The following is a 24,191-nucleotide window of genomic DNA, read 5'->3' as shown; positions in this document are numbered from 1 at the left end:
CCCCCGGGACAGATGGCAGCCGTGTTGTTTAATGAAGGGGCGAGGCTGTGCTGTCCCTACTGGACTTTCTGATCATGCCCCTCTCGGACCCTGAAATTAAATGAGGTGGGGAGGGCGGCCTGGTCCCTGGTGCCAGCGACAGGCCCAGGCCCACTGGGGTGGGCCTGAAAGTGCCAACCTGGGAGCCCCACGCCGAGGAGCGGCTGAAATGGGAACTGGCCACAGCCTGGGAACACAGCGCCCAACGTGACCGCAGGTGCCCAGATACCAGGGTGAGGGGCGTGGGCCACGAACCTGGATAGACCAGCAATAGAATTTCAACATGGCTGACGCGTGAGCCGTGCGTGCTCCGCCCACGCCCATCCCACAGGAGACATGGGGCCTGCCGGGGCTCAGGGAGTCTGATCTCAGTGACAGCCCTGCAAACCCGGGGTAACTGCCCTGGAGGGGGTGAGCCCCCTCACTGACTGGCCCTCTGCTTGGTTAACGAGCCAAAAGCTTAGGTGGTCACCCAAACCGGGCCTGGGTCTCTGGGGCTGGCTGGCTGTCCATGCGTCCCCACATGTCCTCCCACCATCCATCCCTGTATCTATCCCCATACAAATCCATCATCCATCCCCACACACCCTCCCACCATCCATCCTCATACACCCCCTCTACCTATCCCATACACACCCATCAGTCATTTATCCATCCCCCACCATCCCAACTACCCATCCATCCTCATACATCCCTTCGACCTATCTAATCTACCCCATACCCTCCGATCTGTCTCTACACCCCCCCCCACCTAGCCATCCATCCATTCGTCCCCAAACACCCCTCTGTCTGTCTGTCTGGGTTCTGATGCTGGTTCTCTTCGCCGCCCTGTTCCACACATGACAGGTGTCGGTCACCTCACTTGGTGCATGACTAGAAGGTGCCCAGACACTGCAGTGATGGGCTGGGATAAGATCGGTAGAGAAGAGTCCTGTCGAGTCCTGTCCGGCCCAGGCAGAGCTGGGATGCCCGTGGAAAGCAGGCTGCTGCTGGGGATTTCTGGCTGCTTTCGGGCAGGGTTTGGCCCCTGGTCTTCCTTGGCGCCCCCAGGGTCTGGAGCAGCAGCCCCCCTGGAAAGCACAGGGGAGGCAATAGCTTTGAGCAGCTCAGCCCGGTGTTTGGGGCTTGCACCCTGACCTCGCCGGCATCTCGCCCCGGGTCTGGGTCACAGACACGCCCCAGGAGCCGGGGGCTCCTCTGGGGAGCGGCACACTCTCCGCCTGCTGGGGCTTCGTTGCGGGGGCTCCAGTGGGGGCAGTTTCTGCGCCTGAGCGCCTCTTTTGCTGGTCCTTAATTGATTCATCCGGGAATAAAACGGGGTGGCTCAAGTTAGAATCCTCTGATCCTGGGGATCCCGAGGCTGGGGATTGGTGCCCTGGGGCAAGATCCTGACACCCATGCCCCCCAATCGGCTGATTGGGGAGCCCACTCCGCCCTTTGCCAACACCCTAGAGTCCCCTGTCTCCATCCTCATCCCCCCGCCTTGGCCAGCTCCGTACCCATCCCCCCATCCCCTCCCTGGCTTCCGAGCCAGCCCCCCATCCCCTGCCCCGACTCCCCAGCCCCGACTCCCCAGCCCGCTCCAAATCCACCTCAGAATCGCTGGCCTGGGTGGCGGTCTCTCTGGGGCCTGGCTGCACCCGACGCCCCGGCTGCCCCCCTCCGTGTGGGGACTTTGCACCCAGGGGCGGCGGAGGGGGGGGGGTTGGGAAGCGACCCCGTGACTGGGTCTCTGCGGGGCTTTCCCCTCCCCGCAGCAGACCCCTGGCGCCAGGGGTGGGCGAGGCGGCAGGGCAGGGCGCTGAGCCGGGCTCTCCCTTCCCTTCCAGCTCCTGCCCCAATGAAATCCTGGGCCTGAAGCTGCCGTCGGAGCCGGTGCTGAACGCCAACACCGTTTGCCTGACGCTGCCCGGCCTGACGCGCCGGCAGCTGGAGGTGTGTGTCCGCCACCCCGACGTGACGGCCTCCGCCATCCAGGGCATGCAGATCGCCATCCACGAATGTCAGCACCAGTTCCGGGACCAGCGCTGGAACTGCTCCAGCCTGGAGACCAAGAACAAGATCCCCTACGAGAGCATCATCTTCAGCCGAGGTAAGGGCCGGGGAGCCCCCGCCCCGCCTTTGGGCACAAGGCGGGTCCCCCTCACCTGCCGCCAGGCCCAGGGACGGGTCCTGGACCAGGCACCCGCCGCCTCGAAGTGACCTGCCCAGGCTGGGAGCCAGTGGGAACCCCAGGGTGCGGCTGGGCCCTTTTGTGTCCCTACAGCCGAGGCCTGTTTCTTCTCCGCTCACCCCTCCCGTCCCCTGCGCACGCCCAGCGCCTGCCCCAGACCGTCCCCGGCTCCTTTCTGAGCCCCAGCCCCGTTTCTGCGCCCCTCGCGCCGGCGGAGCTCTCCCGGGCCCCAGGGGATGTCTCTCCTGCAAAGCGGGGCCGCGGGGTTTGTCTCAGGAAGCGCCTGGGAAATGCAGCCAGCTCTGGGGTGGGACGTGGCAGCCCGCCAGCGGCAGCGCCGCAGGACAGGATGTGAACGGGAATCTTGTTAATCACTAGGAAGTGCAGGGGAAAGGAGGGGATTCTGGGGGACCGGATGTGGTCCTCCACATGGGAGTTTGGCCCGGGCAGTGGGGTAACCACCCCAACTCCTCACCTCCAGGCTCGGTTCCTGCAAGGCTGTACCTAGGGCCGGAGCCGCCTGCCCGGAGAAAGCTCCAGCGGGTCCCGCTGCCGAGGAACACAGGGATCCCCCTGGCATCCGACTCCCTGCTCTGGGATCCTCCCCCAGCTCCAGGAGAGACGCCCCCTCTGTGACCCGACCCCCACCACAGCCGCCCCTCCCGCGGGAGCAGTGCCACTTGTTCCGTGGGGGGCGCCAGACCCGTGGGGGGAGCTGGGTCCCGGCGGTGGAAATCGGGGCCCAGACCCCTCCGGGACAGCTGTCCTTGCACAGCCTTAGGCGTCTCCCTGAACCCGTGGCGCTGGGCCCCCTCACCTCTCGCTGATTTCAGGGCAGGGTTCTGGGCACCCTGCAGGATCGGGCCCGTGGCAGCTCGCTCACGGGAGATGCCCCCGCCTTGCCAGACAGCTCGCTCCGGGGCCTGCCCAGTGCTGGGGCCAGAGTCCCCTGCATCGCCCGAGCCGGCCCAGCCCAGTGTCTGCTTCCAGCCCTGTAGCCCCAGGGGGTCAGAGGTCCCTCCCCAGCGGTGCAGGGGCCCCCAGGAGCGAGTTTCAGGGTACAAGTAACGGCAGAGCTCAGCTCTCCCTGCTCCCAGCCGCCGCTAGACACACTAGCGGAGCCGGATTCCCACCCACGAGAGACACTCCGATTTCCAAACCACCCAGAAAAGTACCTGTGCACACGGTGGCATTAGTGGGAAATAGCCAAGCCCCAGGGCCCACCGGGGCTCCCGAGGCCGGCCGGAGCAGGCCGGGAGACGGGGAAATACTTGGCTAATGAATTTAGAGCTGGAGCTTTGAAAGCCTCCCTGGCGGGAGCCGTCCTCACTCATACCAGTAGGGTCGCTGTCTCCACGGGGAGACTGACCCCGGGTGGGAGGAATCCGGATTAGATCCGGGTTTATTCGCAACGCAGCGCTGAAGACGCCAAATGTCATCCCAGGTCTGTAACTAACCTTCGGGCCCAACCCCCTTCGGTGTAAACCTGCTGGCGCCTCACTCCCTACAGAGCCGCAAGGGCTGTTTCCTCCGACCAAAGACCAGCTTCGGTGGAAGGGCCCAGGGCGCAAGGTGCAGCTTCCCGGCAGGAAGGGGGCTGTCACAGCTGAGACGAATCAGAGCCTTTCCAGACACTGGCTGCCCGTGTCCCGTGTGGAGCCTCCTCGGGCGCCAGCGGACGAGTCGGCCTGTCTAGCTGCTCTGTTGGGCAGAGTTTCAGAAAGACAGGACCGAAGCCGGCCCGGGCTGAGCCGTCGAGTTGTGTCTGGGCTCCGAAGCGGGACGGGAGACAGCGGGGCTAGGACGGGGCCGAAGGCTCCCAGCCAGGGCCGCGGGGCTCTGCACTGAGGCGGGGCGTTGACCGTCTTCCTCCCCGATGTGGAAGAGGGTGCGCCGGGTGCCAGGGTGTTTCAGGCCCGCCAGAGCTGGGGGGCGCTTCAGAGGGACCCCGCCAAGCCAGGGGAACGGGGAGGACAAGAGAGTTTCTCTCCCCGCCGGTGCTGGAGGCAGGACCTGGGCTAGATGGGCCGCTGCTCCTCTGACCCAGGGGGACAATTCCTAGCTGCGGATTTGTGATGACTTTGATCTCGGCCCATGTGTAGCATGGACGCTGGGAAAATGTTATTGTCGGCTTTGGGGCGGGGGGCCAAACGGGCGGTTCTCAGCTTCCCAGCGAACATCAAATCCCGCCCGCGGCTCGGAGGGCTGCCTGGGGCTTTGGAAAGAGACGTCGATGTATCCCATGACTGAGGATCTCTTGCGCCCACTGGCTAGGAGCTAGGAGCCAGCGCACACGGTCGCCGGCCCTGCCAGGTGGGCTCGCTGGCGGGTTTCCAAGCTGCTCCAGGTCTCTGGAGAACGCGGCTCCGCTTTGCAGCTCCTCCCCAAACCAACCAACCAACCAACCGGCCGTGAGAGCAGGGGCCGCTAATGGCCTCTCCCGAAGCCCCGGCCGACCGGGCTCGGTGCAGCTAACGCGCGCGGCTCCCCCGGGGGCCAGGCTCCGGCTCCGGCTCCGGGCGCCCGCAGGCTCGCTGTTCCTAACGCGGAGTGACAGAGCCCTTGAATCTTTCATCGTGTTCCCGCCGCTGCGCCATGAGCTCAGCCGGGCGTGAGCCGCACTCTGAATTATTTTGGAGTCCGCTCCGGCGCCTCGCTCGCTCCGAATCCGGCCGCCCCCGCGCCCTGCCCCGAGCGAGCCACCCGGGGCGAAAGCCAGCCGGGGGAAGTAATGGAAGTCGATCGGCAGAAGAGCCTCGGCAAAGAACAGCTGCGAGCGAATCCCCGGGCCCCAAACCTCTTCCTGCTTCGGATCAAACGCGGAGCTTGGGCACAAGCTCCAGGTGAACAGAAACGGTCCGGTCCTCGGAGCTTCAGGCGCCGCTTGGGGTCTTTCTATTGCACCCCTCATCCAGCGCCTCTGCAGTGAGTCTGCCTGGGCCCTGGAAATGCAGCCCCCTCTGGGGTGGGACGCCGCTGCCTCCAGCAGCGTCACACAACAGTTCAGGACAGGAAGTGCAGCTGAGTGCTGGGTTCTGTAAACACTGGGGTTTTAGAGAGGGGAATAAACCACCTGAGCCTAAAAAACAAGGAGGAGTCTGGAGGCACCTTAAAGACTAACCGATTTATTTGGGCATAAGATCTCCTGGGTAAAGACCCCACTTCTCCATGCATCTGAAGAAGTGGGCTTTTCACCCACGAGAGCTTATGCCCAAATAAACAGGTTAGTCTTTAACGTGCCACCGGACTGCTCCATGTTTTTGTGGATCCAGACTAAGCCCCTATACTTGCCCCCTGAGCCGGGCCCTGGCCGCGATGTGCAGCTGCACCTGGATTCTTACCAAGGGCATCCTGGGCTCCCGAGTGACCCCCAGTGGGCAGCGCCTGGGATTTTACATCTCCCCGGGGAGTTGGCACCTCCACGGGCATGGTGCCCTTTGCACCTCTGGGGGCCTGGCAGGGATGCAGAGTGGGTTTTCCTGGGGAGGTCTCCCATCCGAAGGCTCTGAGCTCTGCAGAGCCTGCGGGGTCAAAGCCCAAGGCGAGCGAGCTGCTAGCAAATGCTTCTCCGAAACGTCCAGGGCCTCCAGTCAGGCTCCCCTACCTCCCTTTTTCCTAACCTCAGCCAGCCCCCGCACCAGGCACTCTCCTCCCCAGCTCCCGTCCCAGCCTCCGCCCCTTGCTGACTCTCCCCGTGGCCAGGTCTTGGCAGCTTTGGCCCTGTGTCTTTGGCAGCTTTGGGCCCTGGCCTGCGCGCTCCTCAAACCCCAGCCACACTAGGGCGTTCCGGGCTTGGAGAGACGCCCTCTCCGCGGTGCCAGGCAGCACGGAGCAGCTGGCCGGCCCCACCAAGACTCGTGCCATTGCCAGGAGGCTGTTGAGATACAGGGGAGGAGCTAGCAGGGCCTGATGGCTTCTTGGGACGGCTTCCTCCCAGTCAAGCCCCGGCCCAACTGTTCCCAGCCAGCCCTACCAGTGGCATTTCGAGGGCACAGCCAGCAGGTCTGGGAGTGGCCTCCTCGCGTACGGGTGTGGGGGTCATTTCAGGGAAGGCACGTCTCACCAGGCCTCATACAGACAGGGGAAGACCCGTGCAAAGGGTGGGTTTTGTGAGGCAGGCCACGGGCTTGGGGGTGCCAGAGCCAGGCAGGCAGGGGCAGTATTGGGTCTACAGCATAATGATGAATGCAGATAGCTTCTCCGTCAGCACAGGGTGCTCTGCCTGCAGAGCGTGGCCCTGCTCAGGGGCCTATGCGGGACAGACCTGGTCCATCGGTCTCCTGCCAGGTGACACTCCCTGCGTCTCCACCGGTTGTCGCGGGTGTCTAGGTATAGTAGCCACCCTCCATTTCTTTATGGGTAGAGGGGGAGGCGGGTCCCGGAACGTGTCTCTTGCCATGGGCTGGAGCCATGGGCTGGAGTCGGGTGCGCATGGCCATTCTCTGCCCCATGCTGGAGACACTGTAGGCAAACCAGCCATCGGAGTGGCACATGAGCTGAGATGGGGGCCCTGGGGTGCTGTGTGCTACAGAGCCACAGTGGACTTGATCCCAGGGGATTTAGGTGCCTAAAGACGTTGACTGGCACCTGGCTTCAGAGGGGCCAAGGCAAGTTTGGTGCCTAATTCCCATAAATTTCAAAAATGCCTGTAGGCACTTTTCAAAATCCCATTTATCTGTCTCTCTGGGCACCTAAATCCCTTGTCCCATAGTGCCTGCCCTAAAGAGCTTAAAATCCAAATAGGCAAGTGTGGCGGGGCGGGACTCACTCCTGCAGGCTGGCTGGGAATTAGCTCATTTTCCAGCTCCAGAGCGCTCTCTGCAGATCGGTCTCGTTGCTGCTGCTGCCCCCGTGTCTCTTCCGGACCCAGGTGCCGCTTTGTCTGGGGGTCTGCCCCAGCAGTGTCCCCTCGGTCTCTGGGTCTCCCCTCCCCGGGGAACCCCCAACCTCCTAATCCCCATCTCACCTCAGTCTTTGGCTACTGTCAGTTACCATCTAGCCTCCGCTACCTATAATTGCCACTCATCATCGGCAAGGGGGGTCTGGACCTGCTGCTTCTGCCTACCCTTGGGCTGCCCTCTGCAACCCCAGTACCCTTTTCTTAGGCCTTCATCAAGGCCTGCAGCCCAGGGGTTTCTCAGGCTGGAGCGCCCCAGCTCCTCTGGCCTTTCCCCAGCCCTGCTCCACTTTGGGTATCCAGCTCAGCTTCCAGCAGTCAGGCTCCTCCCTCTCAACATCTCAAGAGAGACTGGCCCACTGCCCGCCTATAAAGGCCAACGGGGCCCTGATTGGGGCATGGCCGCAGCTGTGGCTGTTTCCCCAATCAGCCGAGGCTTGCTGCTTTCTCTAGCACCAGCCTTCCAGCAGCCTCAGCCCGCTCCCAGGGCTGATTTCAAGCCCTTCAGGGCAGGAGCGGGTGACCACCCCGCTACAGCAAGACACCAGGGAAAGGCAGCACAGAGAGGTGACGGTCGGTGGTCTCCTGAGCCCCACTGCAGCACCCTAGCCACTTGGGCCTGGCTCCACGGAGGTATTTAGGCTCCTCCTTTCCACTGAAAGGTGCCTAGGGGTCTTTGTGGATCTGGGCCTGACCACCCTGCAAACAAGCAAGCAGCCCTGGGCTGTCCCTGCGACTGGACTGGCAGTGGAGAGCGGCCGTGTTCTCAGAGCGGCGCGTTCGGAAGGTGCATGGAGGCAAGTTCCGATCTGCATGGAGGAATTTAGTGTCTGGCGTGTTGCCACGGCCGGATAGGTTCACCTGCAGTTTAATTAGGAAAAGAGGGAGGGGGAGGGAAGAGGAGAGAGAACAGGAAACATGTTGTAACTGGCTGCATCCCCAGTCCTCGGAGGAGCTGGGCACCCACTCTGCCTCTTTGTGTAGGCAGAACTCCTGGAGCGGGACAGCTCTTGGAAGGCCATTGGCGCGGCCCTGCTGACACCATGCGATGGGCAGGGTCTGGAGGCTTGGCTGAGGGCCCCAATTCCTGGGAACTTCCAGGAGCCTCCTGAACCAGTCAAACCAGACCAGAAATCCAGGAGATTTGGGAGACGTCCAGTGTTTGCTGTGTCAGGCTGGGAACGGCACCCATCAGCCATTCCCAGCCAGGTCCCAGGAGCACGGAGAGCCAGTACCAGGAAAAGTGATGGGAAAACCTCAGCGGAAATTTCTCCAAACTCAAAAAAACTGCCCAGGGTTCGGTGGCAGGTTCTGGTTGGTTCTGATTGTGGCCCAGAAAGAGCCAGAGCCCTTTAATGGGGAGAGGTGACTGCACGACTGCAGCTCTCCATCCAGCTCCACTTGGCCCACACCAGGATAGTGTTGACACCAGCAGGAGGTCTAGGTCCCTAGGTCTAGGTCCCACGCAGCAGGCTCGTTTGACCCAAACAGGCCACATTGCATGCTGGGATTGTTGTCTCTACAGTTTCTGCATCCACATTAAAGAGGAAGGCAGCTGTAATTGGCTCAGTGTAATGCAAATTAATTAGTGTGACCTTTTTATAAGTACATGGGACGCAGGACGCCAGCCAAACAATCAGCGGAGCCACTGGATGATGGAAGGGCTAACAGAGCACTCAAGGAAGACAAGGCCCTTGTGAAGAAGCTAAATGCGTTATCTGCATCAGTCATCGCTGCCAACTTTGTGAGGGAGGCTCCCACACCTGAGCCATTCTAGTTAGGGACAAACCTGAGGAACGGTCCCAGACTGAGGCGTCAGTCGAGGAGGGTTTGGAACAAATCAATACACCGAACAGCAATAAGTCACCAGGACCAGATGGGATCGGCCCAGAGCTCTGAAGAAACTCAGATGTGCAACTGCAGAACTGCCAGCCGTGGCGTGTGACCTATTGCTTAAATCCGCCTCGGGGCCAGACGGCTGGAGGGGAGCTAACGCCATGCCACCTTTTAAAACGGGCTCCAGAGGCGACCCCGGCAGTTACAGGCCGGCGAGCCTGACTTCGGTACCGGGCAAACTGGTTGAAACTAGAGTAAAGAACAAGAGGACTTGTGGCACCTTAGAGACTAACCCATTTATTTGAGCAGAAGCTTTCGTGAGCTACAGCTCACTTCATCGGATGCATACTGTGGAAAGTGTAGAAGATCTTTTTATACACACAAAGCATGAAAAAATGGGTGTTTATCACTACAAAATGTTTTCTTTCCCCCCACCCCACTCTCCTGCTGGTAATAGCTTATCTAAAGTGATCACTCTCCTTACAATGTGTGTGATAATCAAGGTGGGCCATTTCCAGCACAAATCCAGGGTTTAACAAGAACGTCTGGGGGGAGGGAGGGGTAGGAAAAAACAAGGGGAAATAGGTTACCTTGCATAATGACTTAGCCACTCCCAGTCTCTATTCAAGCCTAAGTTAATTGTATCCAATTTGCAAATGAATTCCAATTCAACAGTCTCTCGCTGGAGTCTGGTTTTGAAGCTTTTTGTTGTAATATAGCAACTTTCATGTCTGTAATCGCGTGACCAGAGAGATTGAAGTGTTCTCTGACTGGTTTATGAATGTTATAATTCTTGACATCTGATTTGTGTCCATTTATTCTTTTACGTAGAGACTGTCCAGTTTGACCAATGTACATGGCAGAGGGGCATTGCTGGCACATGATGGCATATATCACATTGGTGGATGTGCAGGTGAACGAGCCTCTGATAGTGTGGCTGATGTTATTAGGCCCTGTGATGGTGTCCCCTGAATAGATATGTGGGCACAGTTGGCAACGGGCTTTGTTGCAAGGGTAGGTTCCTGGGTTAGTGGTTCTGTTGTGTGGTATGTGGTTGGTGGTGAGTATTTGCTTCAGGTTGCGGGGCTGTCTGTAGGCAAGGACTGGCCTGTCTCCCAAGATTTGTGAGAGTGTTGGGTCATCCTTTAGGATAGGTTGCAGATCCTTAATAATGTGTTGGAGGGGTTTTAGTTGGGGGCTGAAGGTGACAGCTAGTGGCATTCTGTTATTTTCTTTGTTAGGCCTGTCCTGTAGTAGGTGACTTCTGGGAACTCTTCTGGCTCTATCAATCTGTTTCTTCACTTCTGCAGGTGGGTATTGTAGTTGTAAGAAAGCTTGATAGAGATCTTCTAGGTGTTTGTCTCTGTTTGAGAGGTTGGAGCAAATGCGGTTGTATCGCAGAGCTTGGATGGATCGTGTGGTGAGGTCAGGGTGAAAGCTGGAGGCATGCAGGTAGGAATAGCGGTCAGTAGGTTTCCGGTATAGGGTGGTATTTATGTGACCATCCTTTATTAGCACTGTAGTGTCCAGGAAGTGGATCTCTTGTGTGGACTGGACCAGGCTGAGGTTGGTGGTGGGAAGGAAATTGTTGAAATCATGGTGGAATTCCTCAAGGGCTTCTTTTCCATGGGTCCAGATGATGAAGATGTCATCAATGTAGCGCAAGTAGAGTAGGGGCTTTAGGGGACGAGAGCTGAGGAAGCGTTGTTCTAAGTCAGCCATAAAAATGTTGGCATCCTGTGGGGCCATGCGGGTACCCATAGCAGTGCCGCTGATCTGAAGGTATACATTGTCCCCAAATGTACAATAGTTATTGGTAAGGACAAAGTCACAAAGTTCAGCCACCAGGTTAGCCGTGACATTATCGGGGATAGTGTTCTTGACGGCTTGTAGTCCATCTTTGTGTGGAATGTTGGTGTAGAGGGCTTCTACATCCATAGTGGCCAGGATGGTGTTTTCAGGAAGATCACCCATGGATTGTAGTTTCCTCAGGAAGTCAGTGGTGTCTCGAAGGTAGCTGGGAGTGCTGGTCGCGTAGGGCCTGAGGAGGGAGTCTACATAGCCAGACAATCCTGCTGTCAGGGTGCCAATGCCTGAGATGATGGGGCGCCCAGGATTTCCAGGTTTATGGATCTTGGGTAGTAGATAGAATATCCCAGGTCGGGGTTCCAGAGGTGTGTCTGTGCGGATTTGATCTTGTGCTTTTTCAGGAAGTTTCTTGAACAAATGCTGTAGTTTCTTTTGTTAACTCTCAGTGGGATCAGAGGGTAATAGCTTGTAGAAAGTGGTGTTGGAGAGCTGCCAAGCAGCCTCTTGTTCATATTCCAACCTATTCATGATGACAACAGCACCTCCTTTGTCAGCCTTTTTGATTATGACGTCAGAGTTGTTTCTGAGGCTGTGGATGGCATTGCGTTCCGCATGGCTGAGGTTATGGGGCAAGTGATGCTGCTTTTCCACAATTTACTCTCCTAAAAACCAACCTTCCACACAAACTTCCTCGTGGCTGGACTTTACTAAAACTAGACAAGCCATTTACAACACACACTTTGCTTCTCTACAAAAGAAAAAGAACACTAAACTTTCTAAACTACTACTTGCCACAAGGGGCCACAGCAATGGTTCCCTCAACCCACCCAGCAATATTGTTAACCTATCCAACTATACTCTCAGCCCAGCAGAAGCAGCTCTCCTATCTCGGGGCCTCTCCTTCTGCCCCTCCACCCCCACGAACATGATACAGTTCTGTGGTGACCTAAAATCCTATTTTCGACATCTCCGACTCAATGAATATTTCCAACACACCTCTGAACAACATACTAATCCACAGAGACCTCCCTACCAACACTACAAAAAGAAGGATTCTAGGTGGACGACTCCTGAAGGTCGAGACAGCAGACTGGACTTCTACATGGAGTGCTTCCGCCGACGTGCACGGGCTGAAATTGTGGAAAAGCAGCATCACTTGCCCCATAACCTCAGCCGTGCAGAACACAATGCCATCCACAGCACAGACCCACCCCTGGAACCCCATTAACAGGGTTCTTGTTAATCCCTGGATTTGTGCTGGAAATGGCCCACCTTGATTATCATACACATTGTAAGGAGAGTGATCACTTTAGATAAGCTATTACCAGCAGGAGAGTGGGGTGAGGGGAGAGAAAACCTTTTGTAGTGGTAAACACCCATTTTTTCATGCTTTGTGTGTATAAAAAGATCTTCTGTACTTTCCGCAGTATGCATCCGATGAAGGGAGCTGTAGCTCACGAAAGCTCATGCTCAAATAAATTGGTTAGTCGCTAAGGTGCCACAAGTCCTCCTTTTCTTTTTGCAAATACAGACTAACACGGCTGCTACTCTGAAACCTAGAGTAAAGAACAGAATTGTCAGACACAGAGATGGACGCAATATGTTGGGGAAGAGTCGACACAGCTTTTGTCAAGGGCAATCAGGCCTCGCCAATCTATTAGCATTCTTTGAGGGGGGTCAACAAGCATGTGGACAAGGGGGATCCAGTGGCTGTAGGGTACTTGGACTTTCAGAAAGCCTTTGACAAGGTCCCTCACCAAAGGCTCTGAAGCAAAGTAAACTGTCATGGGATAAGAGGGAAGGTCCTCTCATAGATCAGGAACTGGTTAAAAAACAGGAAACAAAGGGTAGGAATAAATGGTCAGTTTTCACAACTGAAAGTGGTAAATAGTGACGTCTCCCAAGTATCTGTATGGGGACCTGTGCTATTCAACATATTCATAGATGATCTGGAAAAGGGGGTAAACAGTGAGGTGGCTGTTTGCAGATGATACAGAAGTACTCAGGATAGTTACGTCCAAAACTGACTGCAAAGCGTTATGAAGGGATCTCACAAAATTGGGTGACTGAGCAACAAAACGGCAGATGAAATTCAATGTTGATAAATGCAAAGTAATGCACGTTGGAAAACATAATCCCAACTATACCTATAAAATGATGGGGTCCAAATTAGCTGTGACCACTCAGGAAAGATCTTGGAGTCACTGTGGATAGTTCTCTGAAAACATCCACTCAATGTGCAGTGGCCGTCAAAAAAGCAAAAAGAATGTCAGGAACCATTACGAAAGGGATCGATAATAAGAGAAAATATCATAATGCCACTATAGAAATCCATGGTATGCCCACACCTTGACTTCTGGTTGCTTCATCTAAAAAAGAAATTAGAACTGGAAAAGGTACAGAGAGGGGCAGCAAAACTGAGCAGGGTGATGGAACAGCTTCTATGTGAGGAGAGAGTAATAAGACTGGGACTGTTCATCTTAGAAAAGAGACGACTAAGGGGGGATATGACAGAGGTCTATAAAATCATGACTGGTGTGGAGAAAGTAAATAAGGAAATGTTATTTACTTCTTCTCATAACACAAGAACTAGGGGTCACCCAATGAAATGAATAGGCAGCTGGTTTAAAACAAACAAAAGAAAGTATTTCTCCACACAAGGCACAGTCAACCTGCGGAACTCATTGCCAGGAGATGTTGTGGAGGCCAAAAGTATAACTGGATTCAAAAGAATTAGATAAGTTCATCAATGTTATTAGCCAGCTGGTCAGGGATGCAACCCCCTGCTCTGGGTGTCCCTAAACCTCTGACTGCCAGAAACTGGGACTGGACAACAGGGGATGGATTGCTCGATAGTTGCCCTGTTCTCTTTGTTCCCTCTGAAGCACCTGGCACTGGCCACTGTCGGAGACAGGACACTGGGCTAGATGGACCCTTGGTTCTTACGTTCTCCTGGTAAACTGTCCACACTCTCTTGGTTGGCTCCAGTTTGGGTACATGGAGCCTGCACAGATGAACGCTCCCAAGCGTTCTGGACACTGGAATCTGAGCCGCAGCGGGGACGGGTGTTTTCAGAACTGCTGTCAGATAGCACCTGGTTCAGCAAGGTCTTTACGCCTGGCCACATTGGGGTTTCTGTGAGAGTTGGTGGGCCTGGCAGGGTCAGAGCTGCAGTGTCCTGGGGAAGCTGACTTTCCCGTGGCCTCTCTAATAGCCCCAGAGTCTGCGTAGGCTTGGGCTGTAACATCCTCTGTCGTCCCAGGAGGGTTGTGGTGACCCAGGCTGTGCCGTCGGGGCCTTATGCCTACCGTGGACCTAGAACTCCTCCGTAAACATGCCGCGTGTCCCTGGGGCAGGGTTATTCACGCTCTCCTGTGCCGTCCATGGATGGGCTCCTGGGAAGTGCCTCTGCCAAGAGAGGGGAAGTGACTGTGGCCGTTGCCTGCAGCCGCACTGCTCCGTTTCTGATCCCTGGTGGGTTCCAATGTGGCTCTGGTGGAACGCAGAATGCCGACAACACTTAAAACAGACCCATGCTCACATTATACCTGCAGTGCTTAGCGACAGCCAGACCTAGGGTGCCCAAGAGTTCCCGTGCTCACACCCCCTTTTTTCAGTTGCTCAAAACCTTCCCCTTTTGGCCTGCAATTTTTTCAGGTTTGGGCTCCGTCCAAGTGTGAATCTTTTTGGAAAGTTTGAGCAAAACTGGGGCCATCGTTAATGAGAACAGGTGGGGAGGGACAGCCATGGGCCTCCTTGTGAAAGACCGATATCACCGCCGTTTTGAACGGCTCTTCCTCTGAAGCCGGTGGAGCTGGAAAAGGAGGGTTTGGCAGAGAACTGGGCCTGAGGGAGGAGACGTACATGATGTGCTGGTGAAAATTGTCCTTGACTCGGCTGGCTCGTAAGGGTTAGAAAGAAATCACTGTTTGCAGATGCCCTGGAGTTCATTTTCTAATAACCGTGATGGTGCTTTGCTTTGTAACAACGACCCCCCCGTGTTCTCCACAAGGAGGCACTGGTGTGGCTGCGTTAGCGGAAAACATTGCACTGTTAACCTTGGGCACTGGAAGACGCAGGGGCCCGGGGAATGAGTTTGTCAGACGGTACAGAAGAGGCCGCGAGCAGATTCTGATTGCTTTTAAGCAGCGTCTCGTTTATTTTACACCAGTGCATTTTAAAAATGAACGCGCAAATCGGCAGCGTGGCGTTCCGTTCAGGTTTCGGAGCTGCATTTCGCGTCCGTCTCATAAGATCATAGTAGCTTGCTAAGCAGACGGCAATGAATCACTGAAAAGCTTTGTGAAGCTTGCTAAGTACCCAATAAATACACCAGGGGACATTTGCACCTCACCGCGGGCGGCCATCAAAGCAGTTTCTCCTCTAATGGCACAACCGTGGCTGGCAAACCAGGTGGGCCGTCTCGCGGATCTGCCCCCCAGTGGGTCTGGCAGTCACAGACGTTGCCAGGCCCGAGATAGGGGCCTGTCATGCCTGCAAACAGCGAGAGCCAGGTGCAGGCCAGGTGGAACCATGCTCGTGCTGCAATGTGCGTAGCTACCCTGGTCCCAGGCTCAGACCAGAGCTGCTGCGACCGTTTTCATCGAAAGCCGTCTTTCGACGGAAACCCTGGACGTTTTTGGACACCCCCCTCCCAACCCTCTGTTTGGATCAAAAATGTTCCGCGTAGTTGTTGAAAAACCCGACGCCCCCCCAAAGCGAAAAAAGCAAAATCAACAACAAATTTCAGGGCTTTCAACAAGAACCCGAAGTATTGCAGCAACAACGGGAAATACCCACTGGTGCCGCGTCTCTCGTGGGGAAGGAACCCTGAGTTCCCAACCGGCCCGTCTCAGAGTCTCAGTGAGAAAAGCCAGCAGGTCTGGCGTGGAGGGGCTGGGCAGGCCGCCGCGCCCCCTACCTTGCAGTGGTTTCCATCATGCACAGGGTTCACCCCCCACTATTCACATTGTTGCAGCCCCCCGATCTGAAGCAGCTTTGATTAACGGTCCCTGCTCAGCACCCCTACCAGCTGCACCCCAGATCTGCCGCCTGCAGAGATCCCCAGCCCGTGCTGTTGGTGGGGGGGCGGGGAGGGGGGCGCAGTCTGAAGCTGCTGTTGCTGGCGTTCTCCGTCCGCGGAGCTCTAATGACATCCAGCTGGAGCGTCTCCCCCGGCACGCCGCGTGCTCCCTGCAGGCTGTGGCTGGCACAAGGCGAGCTTCCCAGCTGGGCATCACTTTCACAGGCCATTTCGGGGCCTTGCGGGAGCTGGCTCAGCTGGGGGGCCTGCAGGAACATGCTGTTTGCTTTCATGTTCTCCCCATGGCTTGGCCCTCACCAGCCACCTCGGAAGGGGAGAAGGTGGGGGGATTAGCATGGGAGCGCATGGGGCCGATCCCGATGACCGAGGCTGCAAGACGGAGCCCTTAGATGGTCTTGCCCCTCTTTCTCTTTTAGCCTCTGTTCAGAAGCTAGCGCCCCGCGTTACCCGCTGCTCTGATACCAGCCCCCCCTTCCCACTGCTGTCCCCAGAGCGCCCTTCACTTGTTCGACATTCTCCTGGCATTGAGTGTGAAGGGGCCTGATCCTGGGCTCTACGCTCTGCTTTGACTCTGGCTCTGGCTGGATTACGCCTGCCCCATCGGAATCCCCAGCAAAGCCCCCAACCCCCGTATAGCCCCCAACCCCCATACAGCCCCCAGCCCTGTACAGCCCCCAACGCCCATATAGGCCCTAGCCCCCGTTCAGCCCCCAACCACCATACAGCCCCCAGTCTGCCTACAGCCCCCAGCCCCAGGCCCTGTTCAGCTGCCAGCCCCCATACAGCCCCCAACCCCATACAGCCCTCAAACCCCATTCAGTCCTCAAACCCCGTACAGCCCCCAGGCACCGTACAGCCCCCATGCCAATGGAAAAGATGCTGCTGGAGGCCAAAGGACGGAAGACAGGTCACACACTGGCCCCTCCTGCCCCAGCTCTCGCCATGCGCCCACGGTGTACGGCACACCCACGCCGCGGCTCTTTCCCAGCTGGTGGAAGCAGCCCAGGGGCACCGCTGGGTTCGCACACTCACTGGGAGCTCTTGCCCCAGCTCTCAGGCAGAGCAGGGTGGCTGTGGTCAGTGGGGCTCTGCGGCTGCCCCGGGCAGACAGGGAAGAATTGTTGGGGACGTAGAAGTGGGTGGCAACCTGGGCAGTGGTGACCATGAGATGGTCGAGTTCAGGATCCTGACAAAAGGCAGAAAGGAGAGCAGCAGAACACAGACCCTGGCCTTCAGAAAAGCAGACTGTGACTCCCGCAGGGAACTGATGGGCAGGATCCCCTGGGAGGCTAATGTGAGGGGGAAAGGAGCCCAGGAGAGCTGGCTGTATTTTAAAGAATCCTTATTGAAGGCCCAGGAACAAACCATCCCGATGTGCAGAAAGAAGAGCAAATATGGCAGGCGACCAGCTTGGCTTAACAGTGAAATCTTCGGTGAACACAAAACACAAAAAGGAAGCTTACAAGAAGTGGAAACTTGGACAGATGACTAGGGAGGAGTATAAAAATATTGCTCGAGCATGCAGGGGTGTAATCAGGAAGGCCAAAACACAACTGGAGTTGCAGCTAGCAAGGGATGTGAAGGGGAACAAGAAGGGTTTCTACAGGTATGTTAGCAACAAGAAGGTCAGGGAAAGTGTGGGCCCCTTGCTGGATGGGGGAGGCAACCTAGTGACAGAGGATGTGGAAAAAGCTGAAATACTCAATGCTTTTTTTGCTTCGGTCTTCACAGACAAGGTCAGCTCCCAGACTGCTGCACTGGGCAGCACAGCATGGGGAGGAGGTGAGCAGCCCTCAGTGGTGAAAGAACAGGTTAAGGACTATTTAGAAAAGCTGGACGTGCACAAGTCCATGGGGCCGGATGCGCTGCATCCGAGGGTGCTGAGGGAGTTGGCGGATGTGATTGCAGAGCCATTGGCCATTATCTTTGAAAACTCGCGGCAATCAGGGGAGGTCCCGGACGATTGGGAAAAGGCAAATATAGTGCCCATCTTTAAAAAAGGCAAGAAGGAGAATCCAGGGAACTACAGACCGGTCAGCCTCACCTCACCCTGGAAAAATCATGGAGCAGGTCCTCAATGAATCCATTTTGAAACACTTGGAGGAGAGGAAGGTGATCAGGAACAGTCAACATGGATCCACCAAGGGCAAGTCATGCCTGACCAACCTGATTGCCTTCTGTGATGAGATAACTGGCTCTGTGAATATGGGGAAAGCAGTGGACATGATATACCTTGACTTTAGCAAAGCTTTTGACACGGTCTCCCACAGTATTCTTGCCAGCAAGTTAAAGAAGTATTGGCTGGATGAATGGACGATAAGGTGGATAGAAAGTTGGCTAGATTGTCGGGCTCAATGGGCAGTGATCAATGGCTCCGTGTCTAGTTGGCAGCCGGTATCAAGTGGAGTACCCCAAGGGTCGGTCCTGGGGCCAGTTTTGTTCAATATCTTCATCAATGATCTGGAGGATGGTGTGGATTGCACTCTCAGCAAGTTTGCGGATGACACTAAACTGGGAGGAGTGGTAGATATGCTCGAGGGCAGGGATAGGATACAGAAGGACCTAGACAAATTGGAGGATTGGGCCAAAAGAAATCTGATGAGGTTCAATAAGGATAAGTGCAGGGTCCTGCACTTAGGACGGAAGAATCCCATGCACCGCTACAGACTAGGGACCGAATGGCTCGGCAGCAGTTCTGCAGAAAAGGACCTAGGGTTACAGTGGTTGAGAAGCTGGATATGAGTCAACAGTGTGCCCTTGTTGCCAAGAAGGCTAACGGCAAATTGGGCTGCATTAGTAGGAGCATTGCCAGCAGATCGAGGGAAGTGATTATTCCCCTCTATTCGGCATTGATGAGGCCACATCTGGAGTACTGCTTCCAGTTTTGGGCCCCCCCACTACAGAAGGGGTGTGACAAACTGGAGAAAGTCCAGTGGAGGGCAGTGAAAATGATCAGGGGGCTGGAACACATGACTTACGAGGAGAGGCTGAGGGAACTGGGATTGTTTAGTCTGCAGAAGAGAAGAATGAGGGGGGATTTGATAGCTGCTTTCAACTACCTGAAGGGGGGGTCCAAAGAGGATGGAGCTCGGCTGTTCTCAGTGGTGGCAGATGACAGAACGAGGAGTAATGGTCTCAAGTTGCAGTGCGGGAGGTCTAGGTTGGATGTTAGGAAAAACTTTTTCACTAGGAGGGTGGTGAAGCACTGGAATGGGTTACCTAGGGAGGTGGTGGAATCTCCATCCTTAGAGGTTTTTAAGGCCCGGCTTGACAAAGCCCTGGCTGGGGTGATTAAGTTGGGGTTGGTCCTGCTTTGAGCAGGGGGTTGGACTAGATGATCTCCTGAGGTCTCTTCCAACCCTGATATCTATGATTCTATGACGCCCTGGGGGGCATGGAGCAAGGCAGTGAGTTGGGGGTTGCTGGTTAAGACCAAGGCTGCCTTGGACACCCCCCCATCCCCACCCCGGGTGAGCTGTGGTGGGCAGAAGGCTGGCGTGGGGATTGAGCCAGGAGGCCCAGTCTGAGGGGTAGGGAACACAGGATCCACACCAGGCGGCTGTCCTGGGGACCCCGATCGCATACTGTCCTGTTTCAGAGGAACAGCCGTGTTAGTCTGTATTCGCAAAAAGAAAAGGAGTACTTGTGGCACCTTAGAGACTAACCAATTTATTTGAGCATGAGCTTTCGTGAGCTACAGCTCACTTCATCAGATGTTTACCGTGGAAACTGCAGCAGACTCACAGAGTCCTGTGCGCTCCAAGCGGGAGCCTGCCCAGCAGAGCAGTTGTCCGTTTCCGGGCTGCCCTGCCGGCCTCGCCCTGTGAAAGCCAAGATCCCTTCCTCACCCGGACATCAGCCTGAGAGGGGCTCTTTGACCCCTTGCAGCTCTCGCTTCCCCTCGAGGCATCTGAGCAGTGGGGGCCGGGGGACAAGGGCTTGGGCAGGACTCCTGGGTTCTGTGGCCTACTCTTCTGCTCACTGACCTTGCGTGACCTTGGGGAAGGCACCTCCCAGCTCCAGGCTCCAGTTTTCCCGTCTGTCCAAGGAGACTCGCGATCCTGACCCGTCTTCACAGGGCGCTGCAGGCTTCTTCTTAATGCAGGTGGTACCGCAGGATTCATCACCGAACGTGGTCCGTTGGTTGGATCGTTAGCTTCCCCGGCTCGGGCCGGGCACTGATGGGGAGCATGACGTGAACACTGATCCATGACCCCAGGAACCAGCTTTCCAAAGGAAGGGGCTAGAGCACCAGCCCTGGAGAGAAACACCAGTGGATAAGCCGGATTCCTCTCCCCACCTTAGCCCTGGTGGGTGCAGTGGGTGGGACTCAGGAGTTGCAGCTCCTGGAACCCCGGGCGGCCCGACCTGCTGTGAATTAGAGCCATGAGGATCACGGGGGAGCTCTGCTCGGCCCCAGCCCCTCCCTCGCCTTCAGCTGGCGTTTACACATTTTAATTAGTTTAATTTCATTGGAATGAATACTTAACAAGCTAAACATTTTCCGGGCCGCCCACAACCTTTCGACCCGGACCAGGGTTTCCGCAGGAAGCTTTCGGCCTGTTGGGAAAACTTCAGCTCTCCAAAGCCGACAGATTTTCGGCTTTTTGTTGGAAATCACCAAAAAATCTGAATGGGAATTTGGAAGGAACCCCCCCCCCCGATTTCCCCCCTCCAAATTTCCCACACAAAATAATCGGCATTTTCTGAGCAGCCCGGTGTGGAGGCCGGCAAAGCCTTCACTGCCAGCTCCGTAGGCGAGTCCCCTGCGCAGGGAGCTCCCTGACGGTGTCTCCAGCAGCTTGACACCCCCTGCACCCCACGGAGCAGAGACTCCAGCCCTAGGTCAGATCAAACCAATCACTCTGCTCCCAGGCAGGGCGATGAACAAAGCAGAGAGAGGGAGGGGAAGGGTAACCCAGTGGTTAGAGCTGTATCCTGGGACTTGGGAGACTCTGGGTCAGGTCCCCATTCTGCCACAGATTTCTCATGTGACCTCTTGGGCAAGTCACATAATCTGGCCTCAGTTTCCCATCTGCACCATGGGGGATTGTGATGCAGAAAGCAAACGTCTGCAAAGCTGCATCCTCCTTACCCCCTCCTTTGCCACCGGGCACTGCTATGCTGAGACAATGCCTGCTGTGTGCTTTCCTTGAACTCCTGTCAGTCTCCACCTGATATGTGTGAATCCAGGACTTTTCTCTCGCCTCTCGAACATGCCAGCTGCCCCGGGCCGTCTCCTCTGCTGCCGGCGAGCCAGTCGGGGGCAGCATGAAATGCCCTCTGTGGAATGGGAGCGCCACCTTGGCAGACATACTGGCTCCTACCAGAAGGGGTCGCAGCCTGCAAAGGGGGTCCCTTCCGGAGCAGCTCATTCTTACTGTTGGAGCCTCCCTGCCCCCCTGAAATGCAGCCCCCCGACCCAGTGGAGGAAGGGGTCCCTGAATCATGCCTGCGGCGTGGTGGGAGGGCGCTGCCAAGGCGTTACCAGATATCTGCCCCAAAGGGCTTACAGTGAAAGGGCAACAGAAGCAGACAAGACAAGAGGGAACACAGAGCAGGGAGTGACTCCCGGAGCATGGAGGAGTCCCAGCAAGGCGGGATTCTCGCAGCGCTGGGCACGTTCCAGCCACGTGGGGAGACGCAGGGGGCAGGAAGCAGGGGGCAGGGGAGGGATGGACGGAGGCAGGGCTGGAGGTATGGAGAGCTTGGACGGGCAGGAGATCTGGCTTGAGCTGTGATGCAGAAGCAGCGTGGGACCTAGGGCAGCAGGTGAGGGGCTGCAGGGGGTTGGGGGGGCCTGCGGAAGGGGCACCCGACCAGGAATCAGGAGGTCTCAGTTTCGCTCCTTTATCTGCCACTGCCTCACTGTGAGAGCTGGGGGGAGTCCCCTGCCCTGGCCCTGCCTCAGTTCCCCCTCACTGCAAAGTGACAGTGATGATACCGACCCAGCTTTGCAACGAGCTTTGCACTCTGTGGAGGGAAGGGCTGTGGCAGGGCTGTCTGCTGTGGGGGGGTGGGGGAGGGCAGCAGACGGACCATGGGCTGGGCAGGCCAGACAGCGGAAGGTTGCAGCAGGAGAGAGCCCAGCCTAGGCTTGGCGATCGGGGCGATCGGGGTGGGGTGAAAGGGGTGAGACGTTGGGAGCTGGGGTGGGAGGGCAGGAAGGGAGGGAGTGAGAGAGGCGCTCCAGGCTGCGTGGGTGCAGGGCAGGGGGCTGGAGGGGTCCCCGGAGAAGGGGCCGGGGGGGCGGATGGTGGGAGGCACAGCATAGAAAGAGGCAGAGACACCTTCAACCCCTGTGGATTGGACCCTCCGCGGGTGCCTGTGGGCCTGTGCTGTCCTTGGCATCCCCTCCCCCCCCCGTGGGTGAACCCCTGTCGTCCCCCCCCCCCGGGGCAGCACTGAGCACCTTGCTCAGCGCTTAGAGGGGAAGAAGCAGCGCCAGGCACTCGGTGGGGCCCCAGGTGAGCCTCCTCGTGGAAGGGCTGCCTGGCTCCCGGGGGCCGGGGGGGAGGCTCTCGGAAGGTCGCCCCCCTCAGCACTTCCCCGGGGCCTCAGGGCAGGCATCACCACATCCCAGCAGCTCCCAGCCCCACTGGCACCGACCGGCCTCCGTGCTGGAGACCTCAGCAGAGCCCAGGGCGTTCTGGAGGCCGAACCAGGCCTTGTCGCCGCCCCGGCTGGCCCGTCGGTCTGCTGGGAGACCCTGACTCCTCTGGGCTGGGCTAACCCCCCCGGTGCCCCGTCCTGCCTGTCCCCCGGCCGGACCCCCTGCTTTCCCAGCCTCTGACTGACCCCCTGCCCTTCGCTTCCTTGCAGGCTTCCGGGAGAGCGCCTTTGCCTACGCCATTGCGGCCGCCGGGGTGGTGCACGCCGTCTCCAACGCCTGTGCCCTCGGCAAGCTGCAGGCCTGCGGCTGCGACCAGAAGCGCCGGGGGGACGAGGAAGCCTTCCGCACGAAGCTGCACCGGCTCCAGCTGGAGGCCATGAACCGGGGCAAAGGGATGGTGCACGGGGTCCGCCTGGAGCACATGCCGGCCGAGGCCCCAGGGCTCCAGGACTCCTGGGAGTGGGGGGGCTGCAGCCCCGATATGGACTATGGGGAGAAGTTTTCCAAGGATTTCCTCGACTCCCGGGAAACCTACAGGGACATCCACTCCCGCATGAGGCTGCACAACAACCGTGTCGGCCGGCAGGTGAGTCCGTGCGCGCTGCGGGCAGATCTCCCCTGGGGGGCGCCGTGGTGCACAGTGGCAGCAGGGGCAGGCATGGCAGCACTGGGGGACATCCCCCCGCTCGATGCCTCTGCGAGGGGCAGCCAGGGCAGGTTCCTGGAATGGGGGCCGGGGGAAGCTGCTCACGCCCACAGCTGCTCGAAATGTTGTTGTTGAATGAAAATTTTGACCTGAAACGGCCTTTCCACCTAGGGTGACCAGTTGTCCCAATTTTAGAGGGACCATCGTGATTTGGGGGTCTTTTTCTTATAGAGGCTCCTATTACCCCCCACCCCCGTCCCGATTTTTCACACTTGCTGTCTGGTCGCCCTATTCCACCAAGCTGGCGTTTCTGCCAGAAAACTCCCACTTTCCTCTGCGTCTTTTGGAAGCATTTCTCCGCATTTCGTTTTGGTGGGGAAAATCCCCCTTTCTCCCTCCCTTTGGGTTTAAATCCCCCGCTCTCTTTTCCCACCTCGAGGGAAGCAAATCATCTGAAAAGATTCGGAGCGAAGCAGAGTCGGGATTGTTTTGGTTGGGTTCTGGGTTGTCTGACAGAGACAGGAATTGGGGTTTGGTTTGGGGCACCTCAGCCAGACCAGGCTGGAAAAGAGAGCCTGGGACTCCCCCGCCTTGCAAACATCTTCCTCTTGCGGGAGCCGTGGCATCTTTGCCAGAGAGACCCGCTCTGCACCGGGGGGCTTGCTCCTCGCACCGTCACACGGCTGCACAGCCCCGCGGAGGGCATCACAAGATCAGAAGCTCTTTGCACTTCTGCAGGGCGCCTTCCAGTCCATCCCCATTAGCCCCATCCGGGCCGCATGGCGCTGGGCGTTGGGCAGACGGATCAGGATGGCCCCTGCCCCAGAGAGCTGCCAGGCCACAGGTCGGACAGGGCGCGATCGGTAGAGGAAACAGGCAGAGAGGGGGAACAATAAGCCGAGAGCAGCAGAGAAGCAGCAGCCCCAGCTCAGCACTTGCTGGGCCAAGGCTGGGTGGGGGGGGTTGGCTGGCGCCGCAATAGAGGTGGGTTTTCAGGAGGGAGCTGAGGTAGCGGTTGCACTAATGCTGACGGGACGTTTGTCCCGTGTATGGACGTTGGGCGGGGGGAGGGGATGTCCCACCACCCACCACTGAGCGGCAGCCCCCTCGGGGTGTGACGTGGCAGCTGGTTCA

At 57.4% G+C, this 24,191-nt stretch overlaps 1 protein-coding gene across 2 annotated transcripts in view; it reads left to right on the top strand.

The window, feature by feature from the left end:
• WNT10A (Wnt family member 10A) overlaps positions 1-24,191 on the top strand; it is a 51,778-nt gene that overhangs the window by 4,329 nt on the left and 23,258 nt on the right. Inside the window, exons 2-3 of one of the 2 annotated variants that reach the window (XM_073304881.1) lie at positions 1,869-2,131; positions 22,621-22,997. In XM_073304881.1, coding sequence (XP_073160982.1) covers positions 1,869-2,131; positions 22,621-22,997 — 640 coding nt within the window. Of the gene's footprint in view, positions 1-1,868; positions 2,132-4,519; positions 5,056-22,620; positions 22,998-24,191 lie in introns of those variants that run through there. The other variant, XM_073304882.1, reaches the window with a different exon arrangement.

The sequence above is a fragment of the Lepidochelys kempii genome, chromosome 11 (assembly GCF_965140265.1).
Source record: "Lepidochelys kempii isolate rLepKem1 chromosome 11, rLepKem1.hap2, whole genome shotgun sequence".
NCBI classification, from domain to species: domain Eukaryota; kingdom Metazoa; phylum Chordata; order Testudines; family Cheloniidae; genus Lepidochelys; species Lepidochelys kempii.
Note: the sequence above shows the minus strand (reverse complement) of the source record. Positions and strands in the feature narration are given on the sequence as shown.